This window comes from Mixophyes fleayi, chromosome 9 (genome assembly GCF_038048845.1).
Source record: "Mixophyes fleayi isolate aMixFle1 chromosome 9, aMixFle1.hap1, whole genome shotgun sequence".
NCBI classification, from domain to species: Eukaryota; Metazoa; Chordata; class Amphibia; order Anura; family Limnodynastidae; genus Mixophyes; species Mixophyes fleayi.
In genome coordinates, this window is record NC_134410.1 from 21,967,359 (window position 1) to 21,994,708 (window position 27,350).

Below are 27,350 nucleotides of genomic sequence, written 5' to 3' on the forward strand. Positions count from 1 at the left end.
ATTAAAGCATCTTTGAGGTTAAGCCAGAAACCATGCATAGCTGTATTTCATAGTAATGCTTTCCTATGCGGATTTTCACATTTGTTCCAACACATGCCACCCTTTCCATCTTAACTGTTTTCAGATCAGAATGTTTAGGTGGCTGTTTGACTTTTGGGACAATGCAGATGGTTTTGTTTTGAGGAAAACATAAAAACCGGTTCATGTTCTTTAGCAAATTGGTTTTTATTGTGCAAAAGTTTAATGGAAAAATAATTTGGGGAAACTAGAACTGTTTTAATGAAAATATATTTTGCATTGGCCATAAACATTGTTTTATACATTCTAACATTTACGTTCTGGGTAACCTATAAAACTGAACTCTGGTCCTTGTAGTCCTTATGCCTCTGGTTGTCTACAGTTTCTCTGTTATCTGCAGGTCAAGAGCCACAAGTCTTAATCTGGTAAACTAAAAGTCTTTCCTAAGGTTCTATAGAATGTGTTTGTTAATGAAGGTTACTGCTGTCCCACAATAACACTATAAGTGTATGTTCAGCAGAATCCCCATACCTCACTTACCAAACTAAAAGTTTCAGCATGTTTAAAAACACAGGTGATTTTAGTATTACGTTCACTTGCATTACTAGGGCTATGCCCCTATTCCACTCCATGTTTTTACAGAGAACAGATGCTCTTACCATTACTAATAGGCATATGCCATTGCCAGACAGGTCAAGCAAATAGGTCATTGCTGACTTATCTAAGCAGGTCTACTAAAATCTATTTAGAAGTCTATCTGAGATTCCAATTGCACATATACATGTATCTCCCAATGAGCTCACAGCATGAGTGATGTCAGATGGGGTTGGAACCTGCTCGGCCAATCCCAGTTGTTGATTGTTTCGGTGTAGGTTCAGCATCTTCTCCTGCTGCCGATGCCTCTTCATATGAGCGTTCCTACTCTTCACCCTGTCAAACACCCTGAGAGGAAAATGCTAAAATTATAGAGAGGATACTGGGATGGAGGGGTCAGCTGCAACCGAAGTGCACATCAGCTACAGGTACCGGCAATTTATAAGCGTATCTGGCAGCATTCTATACATTACAGTTCGTAAGATACATAACATTTCAGTGTAGGAGAAAACAAAATGAAGGGACTGGACCACTGATCATGATTATTCTACAGCAAATCAACACAGGGTTTCAAACTGACCACTTTAGATTGTAATGAAATTTGGTATAATAAATACTGTGATGGGTGTAAAGAAACCCCCCAAAATCTTAGTCTTATATGTGCACTGGTTTTGAAATTATGACTTTAATAGCAAATTTTTCATTAAAAGAATGCAACTTTAACTTTTTTTTTTTAATTATTTGTAGCCCACCTGATTGAATTAGAGTTTGGCAAGGTCTCATTTTAAACCTCTTTTTATGAGCTTTCATATGGTATAGAACACAGCAGTATGTTTTAATAAATATTAAAAATATAAAATTTTCAAAATTTAGATTTTCTCAAAGCCATATTTCAAAATTTTGGAAAAACATCTCAAAAATTGTTCCTACTGTTAATCCCCAATGTTTTACTTTGGGATCACGATGCGATCATTTGCTACAAGAGCTTTCACATTGGACTGTTTGTTAAAATAATAAAAATGGGAGCTATCTAGGCCTGTTCATTACTTTTAATTTATGTCCTTAAACAATCCCTTTGTATATTATGCACAATGACACAGTATGTAATACTGAAATATTATAAAATTATGACAAATATTTTAGTCTTTCACATATTACAAGAAAACTTACTACAGATCATTACCACTTGGTGCTGCTGCTCTGGATGGATGGTGCTACTTGATGGGTTGGACCTGGCTGAAGGCTTCATTTTGGTTTTTAGTATTTCCATTTCAGAAAGGGTGTAGATTTGACTTGTTGGAGTTAACGGATTCCCCTTACACAGAACATCTCCTATAGCAATCCACAAAACCTCCGGCTTCCTTGGGTATGATAAAGATGGTGATGGACCAGTTGGATGGAGGAACGTCACTTTCACTTCAGTGACGGTTTCATCTTTCGCCAGAATAAATGTGAGCAACCATTTGTTGTCATAGACAGCAGTTACATACCCTCTGATGTCAGCAAGTGGAAGCTGATACTATGTATCTCAGGAAACGGAACAATGACCCTCTTGCTCTTTTCGAAGTGTCCCAAGTTGTTTTCTGCAGCTGGCTCAAACTTTTGCAACATTTGGCATTTCAGAATAATTTACACATCCATTCTGAAACAGTTCTCAACACCTTCTTATTAGAAGTATGATTTGGCCCTTTTGAATGTGTTGAAACAATAAGGTGCCACTTTCCTCCATCTTTATTCTTCTCTACCAATTTATATACCACAGCAGGCTATGACTGGGCTGCCGGGGATTCGGAGAAATGATTCCTACGAGACTCTGCTGAGGGGTGAGAGAAGCACCTGCTGAGCTCTGATTGGAGGAGCCCATCACATTCTCCTCTGACCCGTGGAGATCAGCAGCAGCCTCATGGGCTGTGCCTTCTCTTCTCTGCCTGGCTGGGTGACTGAGGCTTCTTCTTGTGAGCACAGTGTTGCTCCCAGTCTGCTGTCTCTCTCCCTCCCAGCACCCCTTCTCCAAGTTGCTGTTCCTCCTTGCTCCCAGCACACGTTCTCCCAGTCTGATACTCCACTGTAATTAAACACTCCACTTTATCAAATGTGACACAAATGGTCCAGGGTCAGGTAAGGTTTGGGTGGGCTTAAATTAGTGACCAAGAGGTTTTTATTCACTAATTAAAGCCCACCCTAACCTGACCCTGTAAAAGGTGGGTCTATTCAACACCATTGAAGTGTCTTTCCATGTAGAGTATCTTTCCACATAAGTTTACACGCCTGTGCAAAAGTGGGAGCAGGCGCTGGCTGTAAAATTTTCTCCCCAAACGCACCTGAAGAGGACATGCATCCTCTAATGAAGTAAACTGGAAAAAATATTGTTTTGCTGATTTTCTCAGATGTGTAGTGCCTCAATAATTATGACCCTCAAAATAAAACGTTGGGGATTTATTAACAGTGAACAATTTTTTAGATGTTTTTTAAAAATATGGCTTTTTGATTTTGAAAATGTTATATTTTTATTGAAACATACTGCTGTTTATATATCATATGAAGGCCCATAAAGAGGTTTAACATGAGACCTTGCCTCTCTAACTCTCTAGCTTGATGAGGTGAGATGCAATTAAAAAAACTTTAAAAGCAAGTTTTTTGTTAAAAAAATTGCAGTTTTAAAAGTGTATAACTTCAAAACCAGTGTACATATCAGCCTGAGATTTGGGGATATTCTTTTACACCCATGGCAGCATTTATTATACCAAATTTAATTGAAATCAGAGAATGTAAGGTAGAATTTTTTCTAAAACTATGTTGATTTGATGTGGAATGACCCTGGCCTTAAGTCCAAATAACTGATCTAAAAATCAGATTTATGCTCCAAAAGTCTAATGTTTAGTTGATGCTTTGACTTTGCTGGTTCTATTCTGTCCCAAAGGGAAAACACTGCAGACTGGACTCCCACCGATAGCGCCTCTCCCCACCGTGTGCCCCTAGTCCTTGTCTATCTCCAGTAGTCTTAGGCAATCTGTGGCTCTCCCATGAGGTGTCGAGAATAAGGTCCAGCATTGTCCTACCAGAGAGATGGATGTGTAGTTCCACAACATCTGGGAAGACACAGGTCTACCCAGATGTGGCCTATATCCACTGCACCATAGATTTTTTTTTTTTCCTTTAAAAGTTTTTATTAAATTTTGCAAAAGTTTTTAAGGGGTACAGAAATAAAAAAAAGGGGGGGGGGGAGTGGGGAGGAGGAAAGGACAATAAACAAATGGGTAAAAGGGGAGGGGGGGGTACTGCACCATAGATTTTTAACTCTCTTCTCAATGACCCCCAACATGTTCTGGTATTGCACTGTCAGAACTACTGGCCCAGTAACTTCATGTTGACAAAAAAATCCTGTACTGATGAACGCTAATAAGGGTGAAACAGTCTATACATTGAATTTCTGTGTCAACCTTTAAAAACCCTCCGACACATTGACTTAAATGCCATTTCCCAAAACTATTCTCCATGGGCCTGATTCATTAATGATCTTAACTTGAGAAACTTTTTATTTCAGTTTCCTGGACAAAACCATGTTACAATGCAAGGGGTGCATATTAGTATTCTGTTTTGCACATAAGTTAAATACTGGCTGTTTTTTTCATGTAGCACACAAATACTTGATAGCTTATTTGTACACTGAAATTTAAAGTTGATATTTGTGTGCTACATGAAAAAACTGGCAGTATTTAACTTATGTGCAAAACAGAACACTAATTTGCACCCCTTGCATTGTAACATGGTTTTGTCCAGGAGACTGAAATAAGAAGTTTCTCAAGTTAAGATCCTTAATGAATCAGGCCCCATATTATTATCCCTAGGGAGTAGCTTAAAGACATTTATTTGATTATTTATTTATTTTTTTAAAGGTCTTCCTGTTACTTCATTAAAGCTAAACTGTGATGAAAACCCAGATACCTGTCACACTCTTTGCATGCAAACTGTCCGACAGGCTGTGCACTGTCTACTGGGTCCTGCTGGCTGCCATGTGTCGCCTCCTTAGACTCTGGTTTTTGACTCTGGACGGTGGTTTTGTTTCTGACGCCATAGAAGAGTCCTTTCTGCACAAGGAAATGCAGAAATCTGGTATTAGCAGCTAAATCCAAATGCTGGAGGCCAGAGCAGAAACTTCTTTTCTGGCTTACCATGCTGCCTCCAAGCTTCTCTCCATTGTGCCCATTGTTGGCTCCTTGTTCTGTAGCTGAAGTCTGGTGTCTATCAAAGCTTATAATCTTCTTCCAGGTGTAGTAATACTCCACACACTGATATACACTCTTCTCAGGGAGCTAAAGAGTCAGTATTTTGTCATAATACAAGAGGGAAACGTTTAGAACCATCTATAATAAAATAGCACATAAAGATAAACATAATTACATCCCCTCCCCACTTTCTGTTGAGGATCTTCTTACCACTGATTGGATATAGGAGAAATTCTTTCTGTTCTTGGAATAAGCTTTCTTAAACAACCGCTTCTCTGTAAGTGACCAGTAGTCCGATCCTGTGAGCCAAAAAATATATCAGAATGCAGGATGTGCTTCTGTAACAGTACAAAGATAGTTGCTCTATACTAGTAAGATGACTAAGCAGTCTCTTTGTCAGTTCTAGGAATGTGTTTAAAATATAGACCACCATCTACATAGGTTCAGGAGAAGTGGTGTCACAATTAGAGAGTTGGGTATCGCACATGGCAAAAAGACTGAGCAGATTTATCAAACCTTCCAACAAGAAAAAGTGGAAGTGTTAAATCAGATTTAAGCTATAATTTTCTAGAATGTATTAGATAATAGCATGAATATATGGGCATCATGGTGGCTAAGTGGTTAGCACTTCTGCCTCACAGCAATGGGGTCACGAATTCAATTCCCGGCCATGGCCTTATCTGTGCGGAGTTTGTATGTTCTCCCCGTGTTTGTGCGGGTTTCCTCCGGGTGCTCCGGTTTCCTCCCACACTCCAAAAACATACTGGTAGGCAGTGGCGGATCCAGGGGGGGGGCGATCGGGGCGATCAGCAGGGGCCTGCTGCCGACAGCTGCACACTGTGCAGGTCCGTTCAGCAGTGACAGTATGCTGCCCGGCTGCTCTAATTGTGTTTTAAACACAATCAGAGCAGCGGGACAGCACACTTTCACTGCTGAACGGACCTGCACAGTGTGCAGCCGCCGGCAGCCTTAGAACACAGAAAGGGGGCGGGGCCTAAATCCCCCCCCCACCCCCTAAAATCGCCCCGGGTAGAGCAAATGTCTGGGTCCGCCCCTGCTGGTAGGTTAATTGGCTGCTACCAAATTGACCCTAGTTTCTCTCTATGTGTGTGTGTTAGGGAATTTAGACTGTAAGCTCCAGTGGGGGCAGGGACTGATGTGAGTGAGTTCTCTGTATGGCGCTGCGGAATTAGTGGCGCTATATAAATAAATGATGATGATGAATCGTCTTAGAAGGTTTGATAAATCTATTTCTGAGAGAGTTAGATATAATTAGATCATAGAGGCAAGTTTTTACATACAGTGGTTGTTCCAGAGTGCAAGGGCCTAGGGAGAGCTTGATTTGACTAGATTTTGCGTACATAAAGTAATAGGAAAACAAATACAGGAAATAAGTGAAAATATGATATGCGGAGAAGGTTTATGCAGGGGCAGGCGAGTTAGGCAACAGCTGGAATTTTCTATTCATCCCTAATTGGGATCTGCCCCAATATTATTCTGTCCGCTGTACCTCTGCATGTTGTGTGAGTGTTGTAGTGGAGCTGCCCGGTCTGTAGGTCATTCAGAGAGAGAGAGGCGCAGTAAAGTGGCCTAAGTTGTAGTTTGGGGGCACGAGTGATCATTTTAAGAGCAAGGAAAGAGAAGAGACGTGTGCGTGTGTATATAAGTAATAAGAGGATGGAGAAAACCGCAGCAGTTCTGCTTATAGTACAAAGGTTTTAAGTGTTGTCGAAATGAATAGCAGTTGTGATAAACAAAAGCACTCATTGAATGGTGAGCGTACCATCCACTCACAAAACTTACCAAGCTAGTCCATGCAGACGGACCTTGCTGATATACTCCGTGAAAATCTTGCATGTCCCTGCGAGTCACTTTTGTTAGACCAAAAGTGTGCGTGTGTATCTGACGTGGAGGGGTAAGTGTGCGCACACTAGAATTCAGTGGTTCGACAATGCGTCGTCGGAGAAAGCGAATGCAGCTTTCCTGCCCGTTTACACCAAACTGTTTACTGAAAGTAAAGTGAGGACAGTGAAGCATGACACAACCCTGTGGTGGCTTCGACTATAGCCTGGAGAGCAGTGGAGATGAGTATACCCCTGACGCTGCAGAGGAGAGTGGTTCAGACACCAGCGGTGATGGCGGTGGAACAAAGTGAAGGGACACAGTGTTGTCTTCTATGCACGACCATTGTCGTGCTGATGGCAGCGGTGTTTTAAACACAGAAGGAAATATGATGTGATGTACATCCAAAAACAGTGATGGCTCCAGGGCATGTAACATAAAGCAGTACAGTCTGTACTGTGAGAAGTCCTTCTCAAGCATAGCCCGGCATATGGAGCATGTTCAGTGCAATGAGATTTAAGTAGCCTGGGCCATGAAATTCCCCAAGCACTCGAATGATTGGAGCATGTAATTAGCACATCTTCGGACTAGCGGCAACTTTGCACACGAATCTGGGGTGATAAGGACAGGATGTGGCGTCCATGCAAACTACCACACAAGGCTTCATGCACTTGCTTGTTCTCAAGAAAATACCTGTGGCAACGCATGAAGAGAGGGAAGCTAAACCAGAGAGGCAACCAATCCAAACGTGGCAAAACCCAATGTCTAGTCTCTGCTCAGCCTGTTACACCTGACATCAATTGTGGCTTTTGGAAGCTCTCGAGGGACATGACCCCAGATGAAGCCTAGAGATATGGGCAGGCTGTTACAGGCCATAAGAGCTTTGGAGAGGATAGAAGACTTTACCGTCCCATCATACTTTTTGCATGTAGTAGACACTGTGAAGCAGGTAACTGGCTATGATAAGGAGACCAGTGCATTTAAGACACCCTCGCTGGCACTAAAGGTCGAGAATGGCTTGCAAAAGATAGCGAGCATTGTGGCATACCAAGCAATGATGGAGGGCTGCATGCTGCGGTTGTAAGTGCACGCAACTTCAGGAGGATCTATGAGGCAAGATGGAACAAGTTTATCTCATCGGCTCTCTTGAAAACTGTTAAGGAGTCCAAAAGGAAACATGCCTCAGCTCTTACCTTCCACTGAAGATGTGAAAAAGATGTAATTGTATGTCGATGAGAACCAAAGCAATTTATCCACTAAGCCTACACTTAACAACTGGGCATTGCTTGCAAAGGTCACCCTGGCACAGGTGATCTTGTTCAATAGAAGAAGGGAAGGTGAAGTTTCCAAGATGCTGTTGACTACCTTCTCTTCAAGATATATTCAGATCTCTATGAAGAGCTTTCCAAGCTTGAGAAGCTCTACTGGCACTTCACACGGATTGAAATCTGAGGAAAACGAAGGAGGAAATTTCTAATCCTGTTGACACCAGTAATGCAAAGCGCAATGGAATGTCTTGCAGAAAAGCATGAAGAATGTGGAGTACTCAAAATGTCTATGTTTGCCAGAGCAGCTGCCTTGTCACATTTAAGAGGCTCCGACTGCATACGACTGTTTGCCCAAGAGTGTGGGACAAAAAAATGTCCAAACATTGTCTTAGGTTCTCAACCTAAACAACACAGAATTTGATCAGCTGGCAGACTTCCTTGGGCATGACATCAAGGTGCACCGGCAGTATTACCGCCTCCCAGAAGGTACCCTTTAACTTGCCAAGATCAGCAAACTTTTAATGGCTCTTGAGAGGAATAGACTGGCTGAATTCAAAGACAAGAATTTGGAAGAGATGGACACTGATGCAGACAGTAAGTTAGAAATCTTGTATCTGATGTATGGTTTTGACTTTTACAAAACCATTTTTCTGTTTCATTTTTAGAACTGGTCCAGCTATAGAGTGTCACAGTCATAATGAACAACTCTGCTTCCTTTCAGGTTATCAAGAAGTGTGGAGAAAAATCTGACAGAGATGAGGACCAAGCTGTGGAGAAGAACATGATCCAAACATGCTGTGTGCCCGGAAAGCATAATTGTGTCGCATGTATCAAGGCTGAACCATCAGGACTGCAAGATCGAAACTGGACAGCTGTATAATTCTACATAAAGAGCTGTATTACAGCTGTAAAGAGAAATAAAATTTGTTGAAACGATACACAGCAGTTGACCAGGACTGTAACCTCCATGGCAAGGTGTATGTGGATGTCCGCAGACGGATGACAGGGACTGCATTTCCTATATGTAGTCCCTGTCAGTACTTTGATCAACGTCAAGCTGAAAATCCCAAGTGGTAACACTGGTGACAAACTTCTGAAATCCATTAGTACTGCTCAGCATAGAGTGCCCCTGAGTCCAGTCCACTCCCCCAAGCTCTTCTTCATCCATACGTCTAATCCGCACTATGGCTTTGTGCTCTTTTACTTTTTATGTTGCGTATTATTATAACCCAGTACAAGTAGTGAACGCATCTCATCCGTGTGGGCCCCAACAACAGTCAGAGGGTAGGTGAATTACAATGAGGGAGCAGCAGCTACAATGCGGTGGGTGTAGTGTATGACGTTATCCAGGAGGAGGGCATCAGAACTTGTAATATCACTGATTAGTGTCCTGACAGTAGTCACCATCCCAAACTATAGTACAAATCCATCAATAAATGTCCAGGAATCACTTAATATTTTTGCCAATATCCATGCTATTTCCACACTACGGCTGATTTCCTAATCTAATCTAATTTTTCAAGATTATGCTTCCCCACCACTGGATAAATAGTCCAATATTTGCTGATGGTCATACACACAAATTGCTCCACAAATGGAAACGCCCGGCCTTGGAATAATTCAGAAGCTGCTATATCACAGGAGGGTTTCTGTAAGAACTTCACATCTAATAAGGGCAAAGTAGGAATAAGTTTTACTTACCGGCATAGTGATAATCTGCAAGACACTGAGGCAGATATTTCTGAGTTTCCTTTAGTAACAGTTTATTCAGGGTCTCCTAAAAAGAAATGTTTTGCTAATCAGTGGCTTGCTTGGGAACTCATTAGCGTTATGAATCAGATACAAACACAGGGGCCAATTGAATTAACCATGAGGTTCCGTAGTGAGCTTGTGGCTATGGTATTACATCATGTTCCAAGTATCTTCACTAATTATTGCTTGTACCTCATAGAGGTGCTAACAGAAATGAGCGAGGTTTTCGTTACCATATTTGCCGGCAACGCAAGCAGAACGATAGCCGCGTGGTGACTACGGAACCTTGTGAAAAGTTCAAATAGCCCCATAAGAGTTACAAAAAGGGCTGTTCTGAGTTAATGGGAGGGTCATAAAAATGTCTTTCAACATGGTAGTGCTCACATTGAGATAGCCCAACATAGCAGCTTGTGTATCAGGAAACTGTAGAACTGATGGAAATATTAGTAGCTTAGTACTGGGAAAAACCTAACTAGTTAACCTAAAATGACTTTCAACACAGGCATGCCTTTCTAATTCCATATTCTTCCTGATGAAGCAAGTTGGCGTCGGAGAGGACACAGGACTCACCATGACATTGCCCTGGGATAAGTGCAGGCAGTGCAGAGCGAATTCCAGGTTGTTGCCACCTCTAGGTACCGCGCTGGAGCAGGCCAGGTTAAGGAGATGGGAGACTGGGAAGTAAAGAGTGACAGTGTCTAGTGAGGAGGAAGCCTGGGAATACTTGTAGAAAAATGGCTAATGTCTAGAGAGGAGGCAGGAATGTGTGACGATACTGCAAGACTGGGGGGTAAATGTATCAAGCTGAGAGTTTCCGGCGGGTTTAAAAAGTGGGGATGTTGCTTATGGCAACCCAATGAGATTCTAGTTATTAATTTAGTACATTCTACAAAATGACAGCTGGAATCTGATTGGTTGCTATAAGTAACATCTTCACTTTTCAAACCCACTGGAAACTCTCAGCTTGATACATTTACTCCTCAGAGGTAAAGACCTATAGACACAATACGGCAAAGAGTAATGGTTATAAAGAGAACCATAGTGTGAGTTGACAGTTATATTATGACAATGCCATCTATCAATTGATCGGAAACCAATGCCTCATTATTACTGGTCATGAAATGCCCCAATAATATTACCGGTTCATTGCGAATTGATAGGCTTTATTCACATACATATTCGATATGGCCACACAATGGGGCTGCCTCCACTCTGCAGAGCTGAACTACCATCTAGTAAAAAGTGGTAGTGCGAGAACTTCATCCCTCCCGTCACCCAAGCTGGAGACCTGGGGGTTGATCTGCTCCTCCTGCAATTCAGAGATTGCAGCTTGTGATTGGTCCTCCAGCTCACACCCCACCTCTGGTACCATTTAAAGGTAGTGAACATAACCAATTTGCCCTGGGAAAAATGCTTGCATGTAGCAGCCTCGCAGTTACCAGCTAGGGGATGGGGGAGTCCCTGCACTACAAGCTTGTACTAGGTATTAATGCAGCTTTAAATGATGGTGTCTAAAAAAACAAAAATATCAATGTAAAATAATTTATTAGAATTCATTAAATATTTGTAGATCTATTTCTATTTGTTTTATGGCTGTCGGTCAGGCAGAGCTGCAGCAACACTATCGACTGAGTGAAGAACGTCTCTTAACTGCAATTTCCCTCTCATGAGCACTTGTTCAGTCTCTGTCAAATACCAGCTGGATTGTGAGTGAGTGACCAATCACTTGTTTCTTGTGATACGGGGAATGTATGCAGTGATTTAACAGCGGAATTGCTCCGCTGTGACAGAACAACATTCCTCATCCGCTTTAATGCTGGGCTGACTGAGTGTATCATCACCACAGAATGCCGTGATTTCCAGATCAGAAAACCTCAGAGTTCTAAGTCACTCCTGTGACCTTGCTTTGAAAACAAACACTCACTGCAGCTGTCACAAAACACAATTAGTCTGTATAGTAAAAGAAGTGATTCCATTTGACTGATCAGAGGCACGTGCCCAGAGGTCAGACAAAGTAAGAATGCCTAAAATATTAGCAAAAGTATTATACACTCAAGCCTTAAGCTTCCACATACTCACTGTGCTAGTGGAGGAAAGATAAACACAGTGGGCCTGATTTATCATACCACGTATTCTGAGCGCTACCCGCGATCAGTATTATACACACGTATTTAGGCTTTGCATACGCCCAAATTCATCAAAGAACGTATCTCAGGATAAATGTGCTGTTGAAATCGGGGGCAGGTCTGCTGTGTTATACTACACAAGATGCTGCAGGATATGTACAATACAATACCTATGTGGATTATAAATTTGTAACTGAACGCACAGGAAAATAAAAAAAATATTGAATTAATGTCACCTGTTAATGATAAAGGCATTAATGATAAACCAGTTAAAAAAGTTGTTTATTCAAACACCCCTACCCTCATGAAAAACATATATTAGGATGTTGTTATGTCTACTGAACATAAAATACAATTTTACAGTTGCCTCTGATTGCAAACACATGTTATAGCATTCATACGAGATTGCTATCATTACTGATCAGGACTTAGACTTAGACTAGCCCCTTATCTGGAGCAAGATATACGGACGTGGCTGTGTGCGCACGAGTCTGGCACACCCCTACTGTACATTGACTATGGCAAAAAGCCCCTTCCCCGCCCCGCCCCGATCACTCCCCGAAATCGTAGGCTGTAATAAGTGCTCATTTCGTTTGTGAACACAGCGGACAGGGCTGCATCATGACGTATCTCCCGATTCTGGGCACTCGCAGGGTGATATTGCGGACGACATGCACAAAGGCGGCAGATACGTGCCTTGATGAAAATTATTGGAACTTCTTCTCTATTGGTTAAATGTCTCCTCTAGTATTCTATATACTCATTATACAAAGTGATTATATTAATAGATAAACAAAGAGTAGTGGGCAGTAATCCTAACAGTTCTGGAAACTAAGCTCTTATTGACTGAGAGATCCCGTGTGATCAGGTCTCTGAAAGTCACCTATCCCAAAGATCTCATACCTGCTTTTGTATCCAACCAAGGTCTCCAAACCAGATCCGCCTTTTCTTCTTCACCTTCCAGTAATAATGTATCCCGCCTCTCAGGAATCTCTGCCTGGAATCTATCTCCAATGTTAATGTGCCTTGGGGTGATAAACATGGATGTAATTCAGTAGATTGGGAGATACTTCTACTCAGATTGTCAACCAAGGTGGAGAACTTACGGGTGGACGGTAAACACCATGGTGTCTTTCGCCAGCCAGATCCCACCATTCAAAGACTCTTTCTCTACAGGAATAATATACACTGATTAAATATTGCATCCATCAATACCTTGAATTCGCTCCAACATGTGCTGTCCAAAATGTGAGATATAAATGTGATTAGCAGTTGATCTGCCTCCGATGTTGACCTCAAATGTTATGATAAAGTGCTAAATGTAAACCTGTTGTACGCAAAGGAAATTATTTACCTAACCACCAAATGGACACACTCATTACTCTGACATAAGCTGCACAAATACTCACCTGGAAGGTTCAGAATGGGGCCCTTGGTACAGGAAGGAGTACAGAAAGTGTTAAAGTAGAGCCCCGTTCCCTGGCGAATTGGGCTGAGCATGGGAGGTGGAGTGTACGGTGGGTACTGGAAAGCGGCATTGTGGAGATACTCAGAAAGGTAAATGTTTGGGGAGCGCAGATTGCTCTGAAAGCAACCAGAGGGAGACAAGCTTGTCTCCAGGAGCGGTGGGGGAATATATAATGATTTAGGACTAGGTCTCTTCTTCTTCTTTCCTGTTTTGGTTGTAATGCTCTGAAGATGGCTCGTCGTTCCATTTACCTGAACATCAAGAGAAAGAGTTATAAGTAACCGCTAGGAGGCAACTTGTAATATATATTCAGGACCTGTATCATGACAAGAACAGACAGAAAAACAGCAATAAGACAACATAGGGGGAAGAAGTTCTAAGAAACAGCCACAAGATGAGTTGGGGAAGCAACATGTAAAGAGTTACAAGGAAGAACTAATAGAAATGACCGAAGATAATCGTTCCTAAAAACAGTAATAACAATAACCAGGAATATTCATGTAAAGAGATGTGAAATAACGAACAGTCAGACTTCTGTAAAACCACCAGAAACGTGCAGAGTCTTAGGAATTGTCAGCTGTCACCTTTCCCGGCAGAACCACTGAGCTATCATAGGCTCAAAATGAGACATTTTTATAATTGAACCAGGGGCTTGCACCTTGTGTCAGTGAAGTATCGGGAGCCAACACTTCGACTTACTGGTTGCAGGACAGAGAGAGGATAGGACTACCTGGAAAATACACATGAATCCAGTTCACCTTGCTCTCTGTCTGTTGATCTTTTGTAGAAACGGGGACAGATACAGGAATTACAAGATGTCCTGCAGATGTGTAATTTGTAACCCATGTAGATGGTTTTAAAGTTCGTGGCGGAAGTCCTGCCTTCTGTCCGCTGCTCCTTATGTTCCCCTTTTGGACATCCTATAAAATAAAGCCTTATTTTAATATTTCAATACCAGAATTTAATAAAAACACACTATAAAGCCCTTACCGGTGCGCATAACATCAAAAACACTGTTGCAAGGGGTTATCGGTTTAAAATTTGATGTAAAATATATATATATATATATATATATATATATATATATGCATCTCAGAATTCCTAAGCATTGTGTATTTAAGCATTAGGTGTGTTAAATATAAAATAGAACATAAAAGACTCTCCCTGATATATGAATATGCTACATGAATACAGGTGTTCCTTTCTAATATTATACCCAAGTTACTTTCGTGGCCTCATTCAGTGAATGCTCTTCTTGGGAGTTTACACTCCCTAACTGTGTTAACTTGCTATGTGCTAAAATATAGATTATCTGTTTGTAATCCCACAAGCCTTGCATTAATTCTGTACCGCATACATCCCTGAGTCTTTCAATAAAACATAATGATGAAAAAACAATAAAAAAATAATACTTTTGAGGCAATAGAATGTTCAAATGTGGAATTCAAATTGTTCCATCTATTGTGTCTGATAAATATTTAATTGCAATCAACTGAAAATTAACTTGACTTAACTGTTTTATATAGCTTAATTCCACAAATTATATTTTTTTCATTTTTGGAAAATGAAACGCTGTGGACACTGCCTGTCAAAGTGAATTTATGAGAGGGCTTTTTAAAAAAACAAAACAAAACAAAAACAAAACGTTTGTATTTATTGAAGAAATGTGTAAAAGAAGTGATTAATAACCATTTTCGAAAGTCAGGCAAAATTGTTTCTACTTTGTTTTTCTATATAACACTGGGGGTGGGAAGAAGGGGGCGAGGAAGAGAGGGGGAGTGGTGGACAGGTATAAAATCCATTCTAAAAATAAGTGAAACAGCAGCAAAAGCTATAAATATATATTATAGTTGAGGTAGTTTATGTGTACTGAAGGCTCGTATCCTGATCGATCCTGTAGGGAACCCAGAGGCGGAAACAACTATGCTCAGTAAATCATTTTTGCATCTTCTTCTCTCTCTGAAGTACCGGGGGGCCGATGTGGCATCAAATCAAAGCTGCTTGTCAGGCAGGTAATAAGTGATGTTCTCCTGGCTCGCTATATGCTATATGAAGTTTTTAAGAGCTGGACCAGAAGGGGGTTCCTGTTGTTCCCACTTTTTAGCTGTCAGAGATTTTTGGCTATAAGTGTAAGTTTTTTGTCTGGCTCTTATTGGGGGGCAGGAGAGCAAAAAAGGTCCATGGGTCTTTGGGTACTGGTTGATCTGACATTGAGCTAAGTGTAAAAAAGGGGATACAAGTGAATTCATCTTTTTAATGAATAATGCTTTTTTATTTAAATGGCAACTCCATGGTTTTACCCAGTATCGCCTACCTTCAGCAGTAGAACCATGTGAGCCCCATGTCAGGGGACTGCCTGTGCTCTAAGGCTTCATGTCCTGACAGTCACAACCAGGAGAAGAACCTGCATGTTCAGTGGACCAATTACTGAGGACTGTTTCTAATTACACAAGGTAACCTAATCATTCACAAGTCCGCTACGTATACCTGCCATGGTTGGCTCTGCTTGCTCTCTCCATCACACACCAGGGGCTCCTTCTCTCCCACAGAACCACTGAGCAATAGGGCAGCGGGATCTGTTAACTCCTTCATACCAGAGGCTGCATGCAACCTTTCCAGAGGTAGAAAATAAAAGAGATATCACTTATTGAAAAGAATCAGCACAAATATGGACAAGGTCGCCATAAAAGCAGTGAACCTGGGCCAACTGTGACACGTTCGTTCAAAACACTTAGAACAAGCAAATAGAACTCAGTTAATATTAAGGGTTATACTCATGTGGAAAATAAAGTAACTGAGAACTTATTAAAGTATACCTGTTGTCTACACACAGTGGGAGCAGCCATTGAGACAACAGTCATTGGACTGTGACCCATCTGCCCAGTAGGATGTAGTGACATTACTGAAGCATGAAGCCCTACAGGACATGATAGCTGGGTGAATTTTGTTAAGAGAACTCAGACTGGGTGATGACTACAAAGCTATAGCAGCCATTCAGTAATTTACAGCCAGCACCTTGTCCAAAACTCTCCAAGCTGTTATGCCTGGTGCTGAGTGAGATTCTCTCTCCAATGGCCGTGTTCCATGAATAAAAGGGAGGGTGTTTGGTAAACAATAAATGGAGACCAGATACACCCTTCATGTTAATCTATTACAGCCTGGTGGCTAATTTGGGGGTTTCAACTCCCAGGGGGAAATTCAACTGCTGATTGTGCACATTGCCGGCCTTTACGGTAGGACTCTCTGCACATTTTTCTGCGAGGAAAAACAAGCGGGGGTTCCTGCCTTAACATCGGCGCAATGTGTCTCTGTGGGCGCTCCGTTGACACATCGCGCTGAATTGAATATCCCCCATAGGGTAATATGAAATACATAGAATATTAGAATACACATATATATATATATATATATATATATATATATATATATATATATATGTAAAGGAATACATACATATATATATATATATATATATATATAAAAATGAATCTGAACCAGGTGAGTCTCGGTAGTTTACCTGTCTGGAATGACGTCTCTCCCTACACTAGGAAGCTTATAGATATTCCCTCCCTAGGAACCGAGAGAGAAACAAGTGAGAACAGCAATTTCATCACAGTCTAAATCTGTCTATATGTCTATCTATATGTTGATATTCTCTCACTTTCACTCTCTCTATATGTGTATACTTAATACACTATTCCTTATTACTCTGTCCTTAACCCCTTAAACATTTCCCATTCTGTAAACATACAATGTAAATTAACAGATGGCTAATATGCCAACTCTGTGTCTTTTCTTTATTAGACTATTGGATCTAGCTCAGTGGTCAGGGAACAGGGGTAAATTACCCCAAATGGGGTAAAATGAAATTCCTGGGGGTAATGCTGCCGGTTCACATGCTGTCAGTTGGATTGTAGACCCCTTTAAATGTGAAATTGCTGTTGTACCAGAAGAGCCTCCAGGGTTGGCAGAGGCACTTCTTGAGCTTCGATACAATAATGAAGCACGTATTGCATTTGAAAACAAAGCAGATCTGTCATATTTTTGGATGTCAACAGCTGCAAAGGCATTCAAAATTGCACATGAGGAGGTAGTCAAAAAGTTGCTGCCTTTTGCAACAACCTACCTTTGCGAACAAGGATTTTCCACTCTAACTAACATAAAAACAAAGCAGAGAAATCGATTGGACGCTGGAGACTGTATCCAAATTGCTCTGACATCAAAATGCCCCAATATTGATGCTCTCGTATCAAAAATGAAGCAACATCTTTTCTCCAAAACCTGAAGTGTTTAAGTTAAAGCCTTCAAAGAAATTTTGAATAGATTCAATACAATTTTGAATTCCAATAATTAATAATATATGATTTCCTTCCTTTCAAATCAAGGGGGTAACGTCGGCGTATCTAAATATATTTGGGGGTAAAAGGTAAAAAAGTTCCCTGACCCCTGGGTGAAGCCAATACATCAGCACTAGTAAGTACATATATACAGGTGTAAAGTTGTGCAATAGCCAGACATCCAGAAATATAGGCTGGTTTCACATGAGCTCATTCACTCAGCAGGAAAATAGCTAGTGTTAAAGCTCTGCAATATTTCATGGTAGCAGGAAAAACTATATATAAGATCTCAGCAGTGGCTGCACAGCAAGTTAGTTGTGTGCCAGGCTCAGGAGAAATAACAGACTTGTATAAATCACTTGTTTGTTTCAACTGTCTATCCCAGTGATGGGCAAACTGCGGCCCGCGGGCCAGATCCGGCCCACTTAGAGGTTCTATCCAGCCCGCCAATATTTTAAAAAATTTCATTAAAATATGCATAAAATTATTAGGGCCGACCCTGTGTGTCAGAACCTTCATTTTTATGCCATCCCAGCTATTTCCTCCATTACACTTCATCCTCCTTCCAAAAAGGACACTTCGTATGTCAATCACTCAAACACCTGCCCGCCCCCTAATGGCTGAAAGTCATGTGAGAAGAGATGGGCTGGGCCATATATACTAAGGCGGATTTCGATTGGCTGCTGTGTTGTCAGTTAGTGGCTCACCAGAAAGACGGATCTGCAACAACCTGCTGAAATAAGTCCTGTGTCTGTACGATCTATGCACTTATAGAGGTAACACTGCTATATAACACCCTCCCGTCCCATTCAAAACATTTGTATTATATATTTTGATATTTGAGTTTTTTAATAAATTATATTGGCCTGCCTAAAGTTTTTCTTTTTTATTTGGCCTGCTCCTGAAAAAGTTTGCCCATCACTGCTCTATCTTATATGCTGCATGCAATTATTTTGAAAGCTCTCTAAGCATGAAATCTAGGCAAAGCGTATTAATTCAACAAGAAACCACCTTCTTTTAAATAAACTGTTGTGTTTTCGTGGAGGAAACAAACACAGCATTGAAACCTCTCATGTGACACCATCCAAACAGCGGTCCCTGATTTTTCATGTATATAATGGTGTTGCAAACTGATGACAACTAGTGGCGGTAAATCTGTACTGCGCTGATATACATATACAGCTGTGACCAGATATATTGGCACTTTTGCACTTTTTTTTAATAATTTAAAGTTTCCTCTGAACCTAAGGTGAAATTAACAACAGTATTTTGTCTGCACAATTCTTTCTCTGGTAACATACAGAACCTTTGTGTCTTTATTCTGAATTAAATACTATATATCTTTTTAAATCAGAAATTGAAAAGAACTGGCATTGAAAAAATTATTGACTTAATATTTGGTAGACGCCTTTGGTCAAAACAACTGCAATTAGCCACTTCCTATAGCCATGGATGAGGTTCCTGCACCCCTCTACTGGCAGTTTGGTCCTCTATACTTCTCCAGTTCTCCCAGATCTGAAGGTTCCTTCTCCCAACTGCTGTTCACAGATCTCTCCACAAGTTTTATGTGGGATATAGATCTGGACTTTGAAGTGTCTTTGGAGTCATTGTCTGCTGGAAGACGCAGCTTTCTGACACTGGGTTCAACACTGTACTCCGAAAATGGCCGGGGAATCTCCAAATTCCATGATGTCATGCACACGTTCAAGGCCCCCAGTGCCAGATACAGCACAGAGGCCTCAAAACATAACTGAACCTCATCCATGTTTGACTGGTGTTTTTTCAGTTTTGCTTCTGTAAACACAGGGATGATGTGCTTTTACTAAACATCAAACCAAACTTAAGCGACACGTTATTTCTGCAGTCACCTTCCAGTTAGCGTCTGACTGTTTATCTCAAGTTGTGCCATCATTCACATCAGTTACCAAAATATGGAACATGTATCGCACGGAGTACATGACATCATCCACAATTCAGCAGAGTCATTCACCAGGATGTTTGACAATGTCCAATTACCTTTAGTCAATCAGTATGTTTTACCTCTAGAGGCATTGGTTCCATTGTCTACACCCCTCTCACTTACCACACCCAACCCCTTAAATTAATTCAAAACCCTGGTTGATAAAATTTAAACCCTTGAATCTATTTTTCTTCGCTTTGAACTGTGTTATTTTTTTGCCTCTAACATCGATGGATTGTTCAGTAAATAAAAGTTTAAGAAAAAAGAAAAATTCCCTTCTGTACAGTAAGGAATGAACGCCACTCCCCTCCCAAAAAAAAGTGCATTCTGCACCCCTGTAGCTTGTTGAATTTTGCTTTACAAAATCAAATCTTGTTTTTTGTCCACACTTAATAAGAAATGTTTCATTCACCTGCCAAACCTGTGATTGATCAGTGATATCCAGAAAAAGTTGCCCGTATCTTGTCCTCAGGTGCAGCCCTAAATTGGCATTTAGTGAAGGTGTGATTCTACTTACCTGGATCCTGTTGAAAATGGAAAGTCTAGATTTTCTTTCATTACTCTGTGATTTTTGCGCGGTAGAAAAAGACTCTAGCGCCACCTGGCTCGGAGAAACTGTACTGGACAGAGTGAAGTTCAACTTTCCCTTGTTGAAGGGCAATTTACGGTGAGGTTTTCCAGGTTTCAGACATGGTTTACTGTTTCCGCTTATTAGCTGATTCCCATCTGAGGCAGTGTCTGAAGTAAGACGCTCTCCAAGTTCCTGGTGTTCTCGATCACTTTTGTTTCTACTACCGATGAGAGAGATGGAACCTGAAGCACTTTCTTTAACACAGATAATCCTAGAATATGTTTCCAGTTCTTGAAATTGAGTGTATGAACACGTTGTATTAGCTTTCAGCAGAGGATCCCTTTGTACACTGTCTGTGCATTTCATGTCCCTCTTCGGCGGGGCGGGCACCGTCAATGTTTCTGTAATACATTGCTGGACGGACTTGTTGGGTAGAGCCTGCACTGCCGTGTGGGATGTAGCTAACTGGGAACTTGTCAAGGGCTGAAACAAGTGCTGTGGATTTTCTATCTGCATGGTTGAACCTTCACAAGGCTGAATAGCGAGTTTTGTGAAATCTGGGTCATTCGGAAATGTGCTCTCCTGTGTACTTGTTGTCTCATGAATTAACTCATGTCCACAGCTTGGCCATAGTGAGGTGTCCTTTGATGCTTTCATAGTAGGAGACATATACATTTGAGCAAGTGCATTCAAGTTTCCTGAGCATATCTCCATGGGGATTCCATCATCCAAGGTTCCTAAAGAGCCAGCTGAACTTCCCAGCTGATTTTGTTCACAATGAATCTTCTGACTTTGCCGAACAGGCAGGTTCTTCGGAGCTTTATCTGAGCTAAAGTTCAGCCACTGTGAACTTGGATCAGAGCATATGACAGATTCTGGACCCATGGAGTCTTTGCTGCTTGTATTAATCAAGGTGTAAGCACTTGATGTAGAATTCCTAAGAAGAGATTCACTTTCTTCTAAACTCTTGCTGCCATTTAAAGCCATGGTCTGGGACATATGGTTGGCTTTGGGATCTTGGAAGACCGTCACATTTGATGTAATCTTCTGCTGCACAATCCCAGTCACCAGGCACTTGAATACATCCTTGTTGGGCCTGATGGGTCTGGAGGAAACAGTCTCTACTATCTTGTTCTGTATTAAAAAAGGGTTTGTCTTTGGTAGTTCCTTCTTCTGGGGATCTTCACATTGAGTGCCATCCCTAGCATTTGTCTCTCTTAATGTACATAGCCCATGATGAACTTCATAATGTCTCTTCAAGGACCTAGAATCACAATAACTCTTATTGCATCCTTGCTCTGTGCACATAAAAGGCTTTGTCTTCAGGTGAGTCAACATGTGTCCAATTCTGAAATAAAGGACACAGACATCATTGAGTTACTATCGTCATAAACTGCACTCACTACAACCTGTTTATTGATAAGTACTTAATGCGAGAGTTTCATGCATGCCGTACCCTAATCCTATCCCACCTGGGCACTGTCACCTGCAACCTTCACCTCTTCATGACAATCTGAACTAGGGTGGAATCTCCTCAAAGGCATCAAATCATCCTCCGGTTCCAAAATGACCTTCTTAAATAACCCATAACACTTCATGATTGTAAGTGAACACTATTATAAAAGCAATGTTACCCACAATCCTGTGCTTTTTCTAGCTTGTGCCACAATGCCTATCCTCGTAATTTGCCTCTTCAAACATACAGTAGTTATTATATATTATTATAATTATAATAATAATAACATAATAGTATTCTAGTGACTCATACGCAATACAATAAGCAGCGTACTGATCAAAATATAGTACAAAGAGTATTCTAGTGACCCATATACAATACAGAGAGCCACGATACAAAACCAATTATATTACGGAAACCATTGTACAATACAGACCCCCAGATCTCTGGTGGCTATACAATGCAGACGCCTACTTCCCTGGAGGCTATAAAATGCAGCAAGATCAGGTGACGCATCTGAGCATGATTAAAAGTTATTCAAGTAAAAATGGCAATACAAGAACACCGTCAGAACAATGGACACATTTCTGACACGACACGGTCCTTAGTAAGCAAATCTGACAACAGTATAATTCAGCGGCAGAAAAAATAGCAGGTAGTGAAATACACTAGCAAGTATACCTGTCATTAACAAACACATGTGTACTAATTCTCACATTAAACCATATTAAAACAAAATAAAAATAAATAAATTTAAACACATATTCACTTTCTGGATCAGAGATCCCATATTTGTATAAATAAAATGAATATACATATAGAGATTGTTGTACATTCTAAATTACCATGCACATGTGTACTTATTAACTAAATAAAAATAAAAATTGAAAAAAAAAAGTCACATCCCATTCCACATTAAACCTTTTGGTCTACAAGCCTGAAGCTGAAAAATCTCAGACACTTTCATCTAATAAATGAAGCAAATTACCACCTCTCTGCAACAGTCTGACTCGCTTGTAATGCCCCTAGCGTGGCAATCATGGGAATGTTTGGCCACATTTCACCGACTGACTACAAATACATTTTCTAAATCTTAATTTTCATTATGCTACAACATTCCGTCCATCTGCTGGTGTGAAACACATGCTAGACTGTAATGACGGCTCTCGGCACACTGATTGGTGGTTTACTCCAGCCATTCACCAATGGCGAAAACTCCTGACACACACTGACTGGTAAACGTTTGGTGTGATTAACCAATCCATGTACCACAGGTGAAGTGGTGGTGGTGGAAGGGAGACATGTTCCAGTCCTATGAAATCTTGACGATAGAGAGATAAAATTGTGAGGCATGGACATGGGGGTCAAATGCTGCAGACTCCCAAGAATTCTGTGAGACTGACTCCACCATGCAGCCTGCATTCATGGTGCAGTCAGAGCTTGAAAAAGAGTGACTAAAAGTGCAGAGACCAGTGATCTATCTGGTTAATCAATCTACAGTCAGCATGCAATGAACACAGCCTGATGTTGTCACATAACAAGTGCATGAAATATTAAGGGGTATTTACTAACATGGCTCAAATATGCAAATACGCACTAAAATATTAACAACCAGTCAGACATTTGCTTTTATTATGTAACCTAACAGATAAAAGCTAATTGCTGCTTGCTGGCTACTGCTTTAATGCACTTTTAAGCAACGTTAGTAAATAATTCTACAGGTACCCACACATTACAATCCGATTCTACACTTCGTTAAGATTTTGATGCAATTGTACATAAATCTTTGGTTATGTGGGAATCACATACTCAAATCAGAAATATAAGATTAGACTGCATAGAATTGTGATTGAATACATTATTATGGACCAGTAAACCGTAGCAAATAATGTTTTTAAGCCCCTTTTCATTACCACTAATATATATTTGCTCAAAGCACCCCCCCCCCCCCTCCCAATTATACAGGTCGTCAGTGAGAAGCCCTGCTGGAGAAAGATTGATAACGAGAGCAGCAGGGTGCCCATCTTTAGCCAGCTTGAAACAGCCCATTGCAAAAGAGGGGGGTGGGGGTGCAGCAGGAACTGCAGTCCCTAAACTGCAGGATTCCTTTATGGTGTACAGATAGCATACTCTCCTGTCCAACCAAAGATGGGCCCCCTATTGTGAGAAGCCAGACCCCAGTTTGGCCTCTATCTGAAGACCTACACAATATGGGGACAGGGGTGGTCTGTCACAGGCTTGTCTTTTAGTGCGATCATGCTATAGCACTGCAGTATATGTGCTGTATGCAATGAAAATTTTCATGTGTGTGGATAAGTTTACGATCTTCTAGCTGCAACCTTATTAGGTTGGGTATAGACATAATAATTTTTTAGGATTTAGAACTAACGGTTGGCTTTATATAGGACTAGGATTATATGGGATCAGATTAAGAATGAACGATCACCTCAGAAATCATTAAGATTTTGTCGCGCTAGAATACCCACGCGTCCAACACATCTATACTTTATTTAATCTATTGGATTTTCATTTTTACAATTAGATTAAAAAGGATCAGATGCTATATCGCATTTTAAAGCCAGCTTTAATTTCCAATGGCGTTGTGAGCACACAATTTGTGCCATGTGTGATGTCAACGGAATAGGATGGACATCATTTTCAATCAAATAATTGAGTTGAAAACACAATGTAATATGTGGATACCATCAGTGTGCTCTTAGATGTCTGCAAGTGTCCAGGAGAAACCGCTGTGAAGGCACATGAAAAATGTTTCATAAAAAGTGGTCCTTTTACATTAATTTGTGCAAATAATGGTACGTACAGATGGTCCTGTCTTTTGAAGGCTTTTTTGCAGACTATGCAGATGTGGCTTCTTTCCTGGCTGTGGATCAGGATGTGTTTGCTGAGGGAGCTCGCAGTGGTAAAGACCTTTCCACACACATTACACTCCAACCCTGGGGCTCTTGGACAATTCTCTCTGGAAGTGTCTTGGATTTCGGGCTTGGTTTGCAGTGACTTGTCCTCTTCTAGACACATACCAAGATCTGGGAAAGTGGAAACAATAGGAGGTAAAACATACTGTACCCTGCTTATATTATTGTTGTTTATTTATATAGAGCCAGTCATATAACGCAGTGCTGCACAAATGATAGAAGTCATTTACATCAGTCACTGCAAGCACTGAGCTTACAATCTAAATTCCCTACCACACATACAAAGGTCCATTTTGTCAGAAGCCAATTAACCTACCAGTATGTGCAAACACAGAAAGAAAATACAAACTTCACACAGATAGGACCCTGGTCAGAATCAAACTCACGACCCCAGCGCTGAGAGGCAGCATTGCTAACCACCCTGCCACTGTGAACAATGTAGGAGGGGGATATAGAGAATATATGTATTTAGACATGGGCATGAAAAGTATTTAGAGGAGTCTCAAGGTTTATCAAGTGGGAACATGGGTCACTTTTTGGCTAATTTCTGTCTGCACCATTTTTTGGCTAGTGTAAGCCTGTTTATTTAAACACGGGGTGCTCCTACAGGAGGTGGAGTTACCCTCTAAAGGGGAAACGGTCATGACCTTGTTATGTACACACCCAACTAAATTCTTGCAATTTTCAGCTGTAAATGACCCTTTATGTCTCACAGCTTACTTCTTTCTGTGTCACCCTGTGGTGGAAGGGACAGATATTATGTCTCATAGCTCCCTTCTGCCTCTGTTGACCCGCAGTGGAAGGGATAAACTGAATCTATTATAGTTCCATCCTGTCTATGTCACTCTGTAGTGGGAGGGACACGCAAATCTGCATGGGTACATATGAGTACTTTTTGAGTATGCACAGAAGACACGCTATGCAAACTGGCTTAGTACTCACTCTGCATTAGTCCCCATGTCCCTGTCTGTGTGACCCTGCAGTGAGAGGAATATACATGTTTTATAGCTCCCTTCGGTCTGTGTCACCCTGCAGTGGGAGTGTGGGATGGATAGACTCCACTTTTCATAGCTCCCTTCGGTCTGTTAGTCTGAAGTGAGAGGAACAGGCTTCATGTGATTGTAGAGTGGGTATATTTAACAAACCTGTGTCCCAATCATTGTTAATAGATGACAAAGTGTAAGCATCTGAAGATTCCTCTTGAGTCCTCCAGGGCAGAGAAATAGTATCCGGATTACCAACCAACATTACTTCATGAGAACTTGACATTTCCAGGGTCTGCTGTGGATGGTCAGGCTGCATAATGTCACAGGTCGGCTGACACATATCCTGACCGAAGTCCGAAGTGGGGACACCAGATTGCAGGTCATCCTCATCACCCAGGCTGTAAAGACTCATCTTTCTGTGGCTACTTCTAATCCTAGAATAAGAAACATAGAGTGTAAGCTTGCGAGCAGGGCCTCCTTACCTCTCTGTCTGTATTACCCCCATTACTGTGTTTGTTCTCAATTGTAAAGCACTACGAAATTTGCTGGCGCTTTATAAATAAACGATAATGAAATCAAATTTTTCAAAGAAATTGAGAAAGGCACTAATGGCTAGATTTACTAAACTGTGGGTTTCAAAAAGTGGGGATCTTGCCTATGGCAACCAATCAGATTCTAGCTTTTATTTATTTAGTGCATTCTACAAAATGACAGCTAGAATCTGATTGGTTGCTATAGACAACATCTCCACTTTTTCAAACCCGCAGTTTAGTAAATATACCCCCAGGTGTTAACGCAGGAGTCACTTTCATTACATGTAGACTAGAACCAAACTTGAAAATCTTCCATTTTGCTATCGGAAAAAATGTAAAAATGTCCTAATTAACAAACAAAACTATTGCTTATGGTTTTTGTGCTGCAGCAGTTGCATGCGTTTTACATCAAATGGGGAATCTTTGGGCACAAATTGTGACAGAAACGGGTGTTTAAAGCAATTAATGTCATGATGAGTCTGGAAAACGTTTACCTGGTCCCTTATTAATAAAAATAAAGAACATACTCCAAGCAGTTGGGTTGCAATAGTATTAAATAAATGACACTTGACCATTGCTTTTCTGATTATAATGATAATTATGGGCTACTGCAACTTCCAGGGGCCCCTCCTAACTACCTGGCCAGGATCCCTTCCAAATGCAGCACGAGGGGGTCGATCCTCCCTCAATGGCTGCTATTATAACTGTTCCCTAAAGTAGGGTGGGCGGGGGCAGGACAGGCCATACTCCTGTTCTCTGGCTGGACAGTGACTACTGCTCCACCCTACTTGCCCTCACCCTCAAGATGGCTGACACAATAACAGCCAATCACACTAGGTAAGTTCGCAACAACCACCATGCAGCCCCGCCGGTCGCGCAGCCCGTGCAGCCAGATCCACCGAGGAGCACGCTCTGCTGTCCATCATCTGCGAGACGCTCCGTCATTGGTTGGAATAGTCTCGTGACGTCACCATAATGGATACGCCTATCGGAGGTAAGGGGGACAAAAAAAAAGCGCTGCCTGTGATTGGCTAAAAGTCACATTCCCGTTATCCCTGGTGGGGGAGTCTCAGCAGGGTGTTGTCAGTCGGCCTAGATGGGAGGCATCACCAGGGAATGTAATGTTTATAGCAGCAGCAGTTGTCTCATATATATTCTCAAAATACTCCCTTATCTCAGTATTCCCTTCTTGTCCTGTCAGTACAACCCCATATAATCCTAATATACCCCTTTATCTCAGTACATCCCCCATATTCTCCAAATACCCCCTTATCTCAGTA

General features: G+C 41.2%; 1 protein-coding gene across 1 annotated transcript; it reads right to left on the minus strand.

Annotated features, from left to right (window-relative positions):
* Positions 1-271: 271 nt before the first annotated feature.
* On the minus strand, positions 272-27,007 carry ZNF541 (zinc finger protein 541). The gene is made up of 16 exons (XM_075186882.1): positions 26,927-27,007; positions 25,697-25,971; positions 24,440-24,662; positions 20,109-21,510; positions 16,812-16,864; positions 15,782-15,905; positions 14,053-14,214; positions 13,236-13,545; positions 12,933-12,996; positions 12,730-12,851; positions 10,271-10,374; positions 9,650-9,725; positions 5,049-5,137; positions 4,785-4,925; positions 4,558-4,700; positions 272-960 (listed from the first exon to the last, which is right to left on the minus strand). Exons 2-16 carry the CDS (start codon positions 25,947-25,949, stop codon positions 753-755), a joined length of 3,474 nt encoding a protein of 1,157 aa, XP_075042983.1. The 5' UTR covers positions 25,950-25,971; positions 26,927-27,007; the 3' UTR covers positions 272-752.
* Positions 27,008-27,350: the final 343 nt, after the last annotated feature.

Bases quoted from the DNA above. Each gene is read 5' to 3' on its own strand.
- ZNF541 (XM_075186882.1), bottom strand. From the start codon at position 25,949: ATGAGTCTTTACAGCCTGGGTGATGAGGATGACCTGCAATCTGGTGTC. The intron at 15,906-16,811 runs GTAAACTACCGA...ACCTCTGGAAAG, and splicing joins AGAGACGTCATTCCAGACAG to GTTGCATGCAGCCTCTGGTA. The intron at 14,215-15,781 runs GTATACGTAGCG...TTTATTTTATAG, and splicing joins AGCAGAGCCAACCATGGCAG to GATGTCCAAAAGGGGAACAT.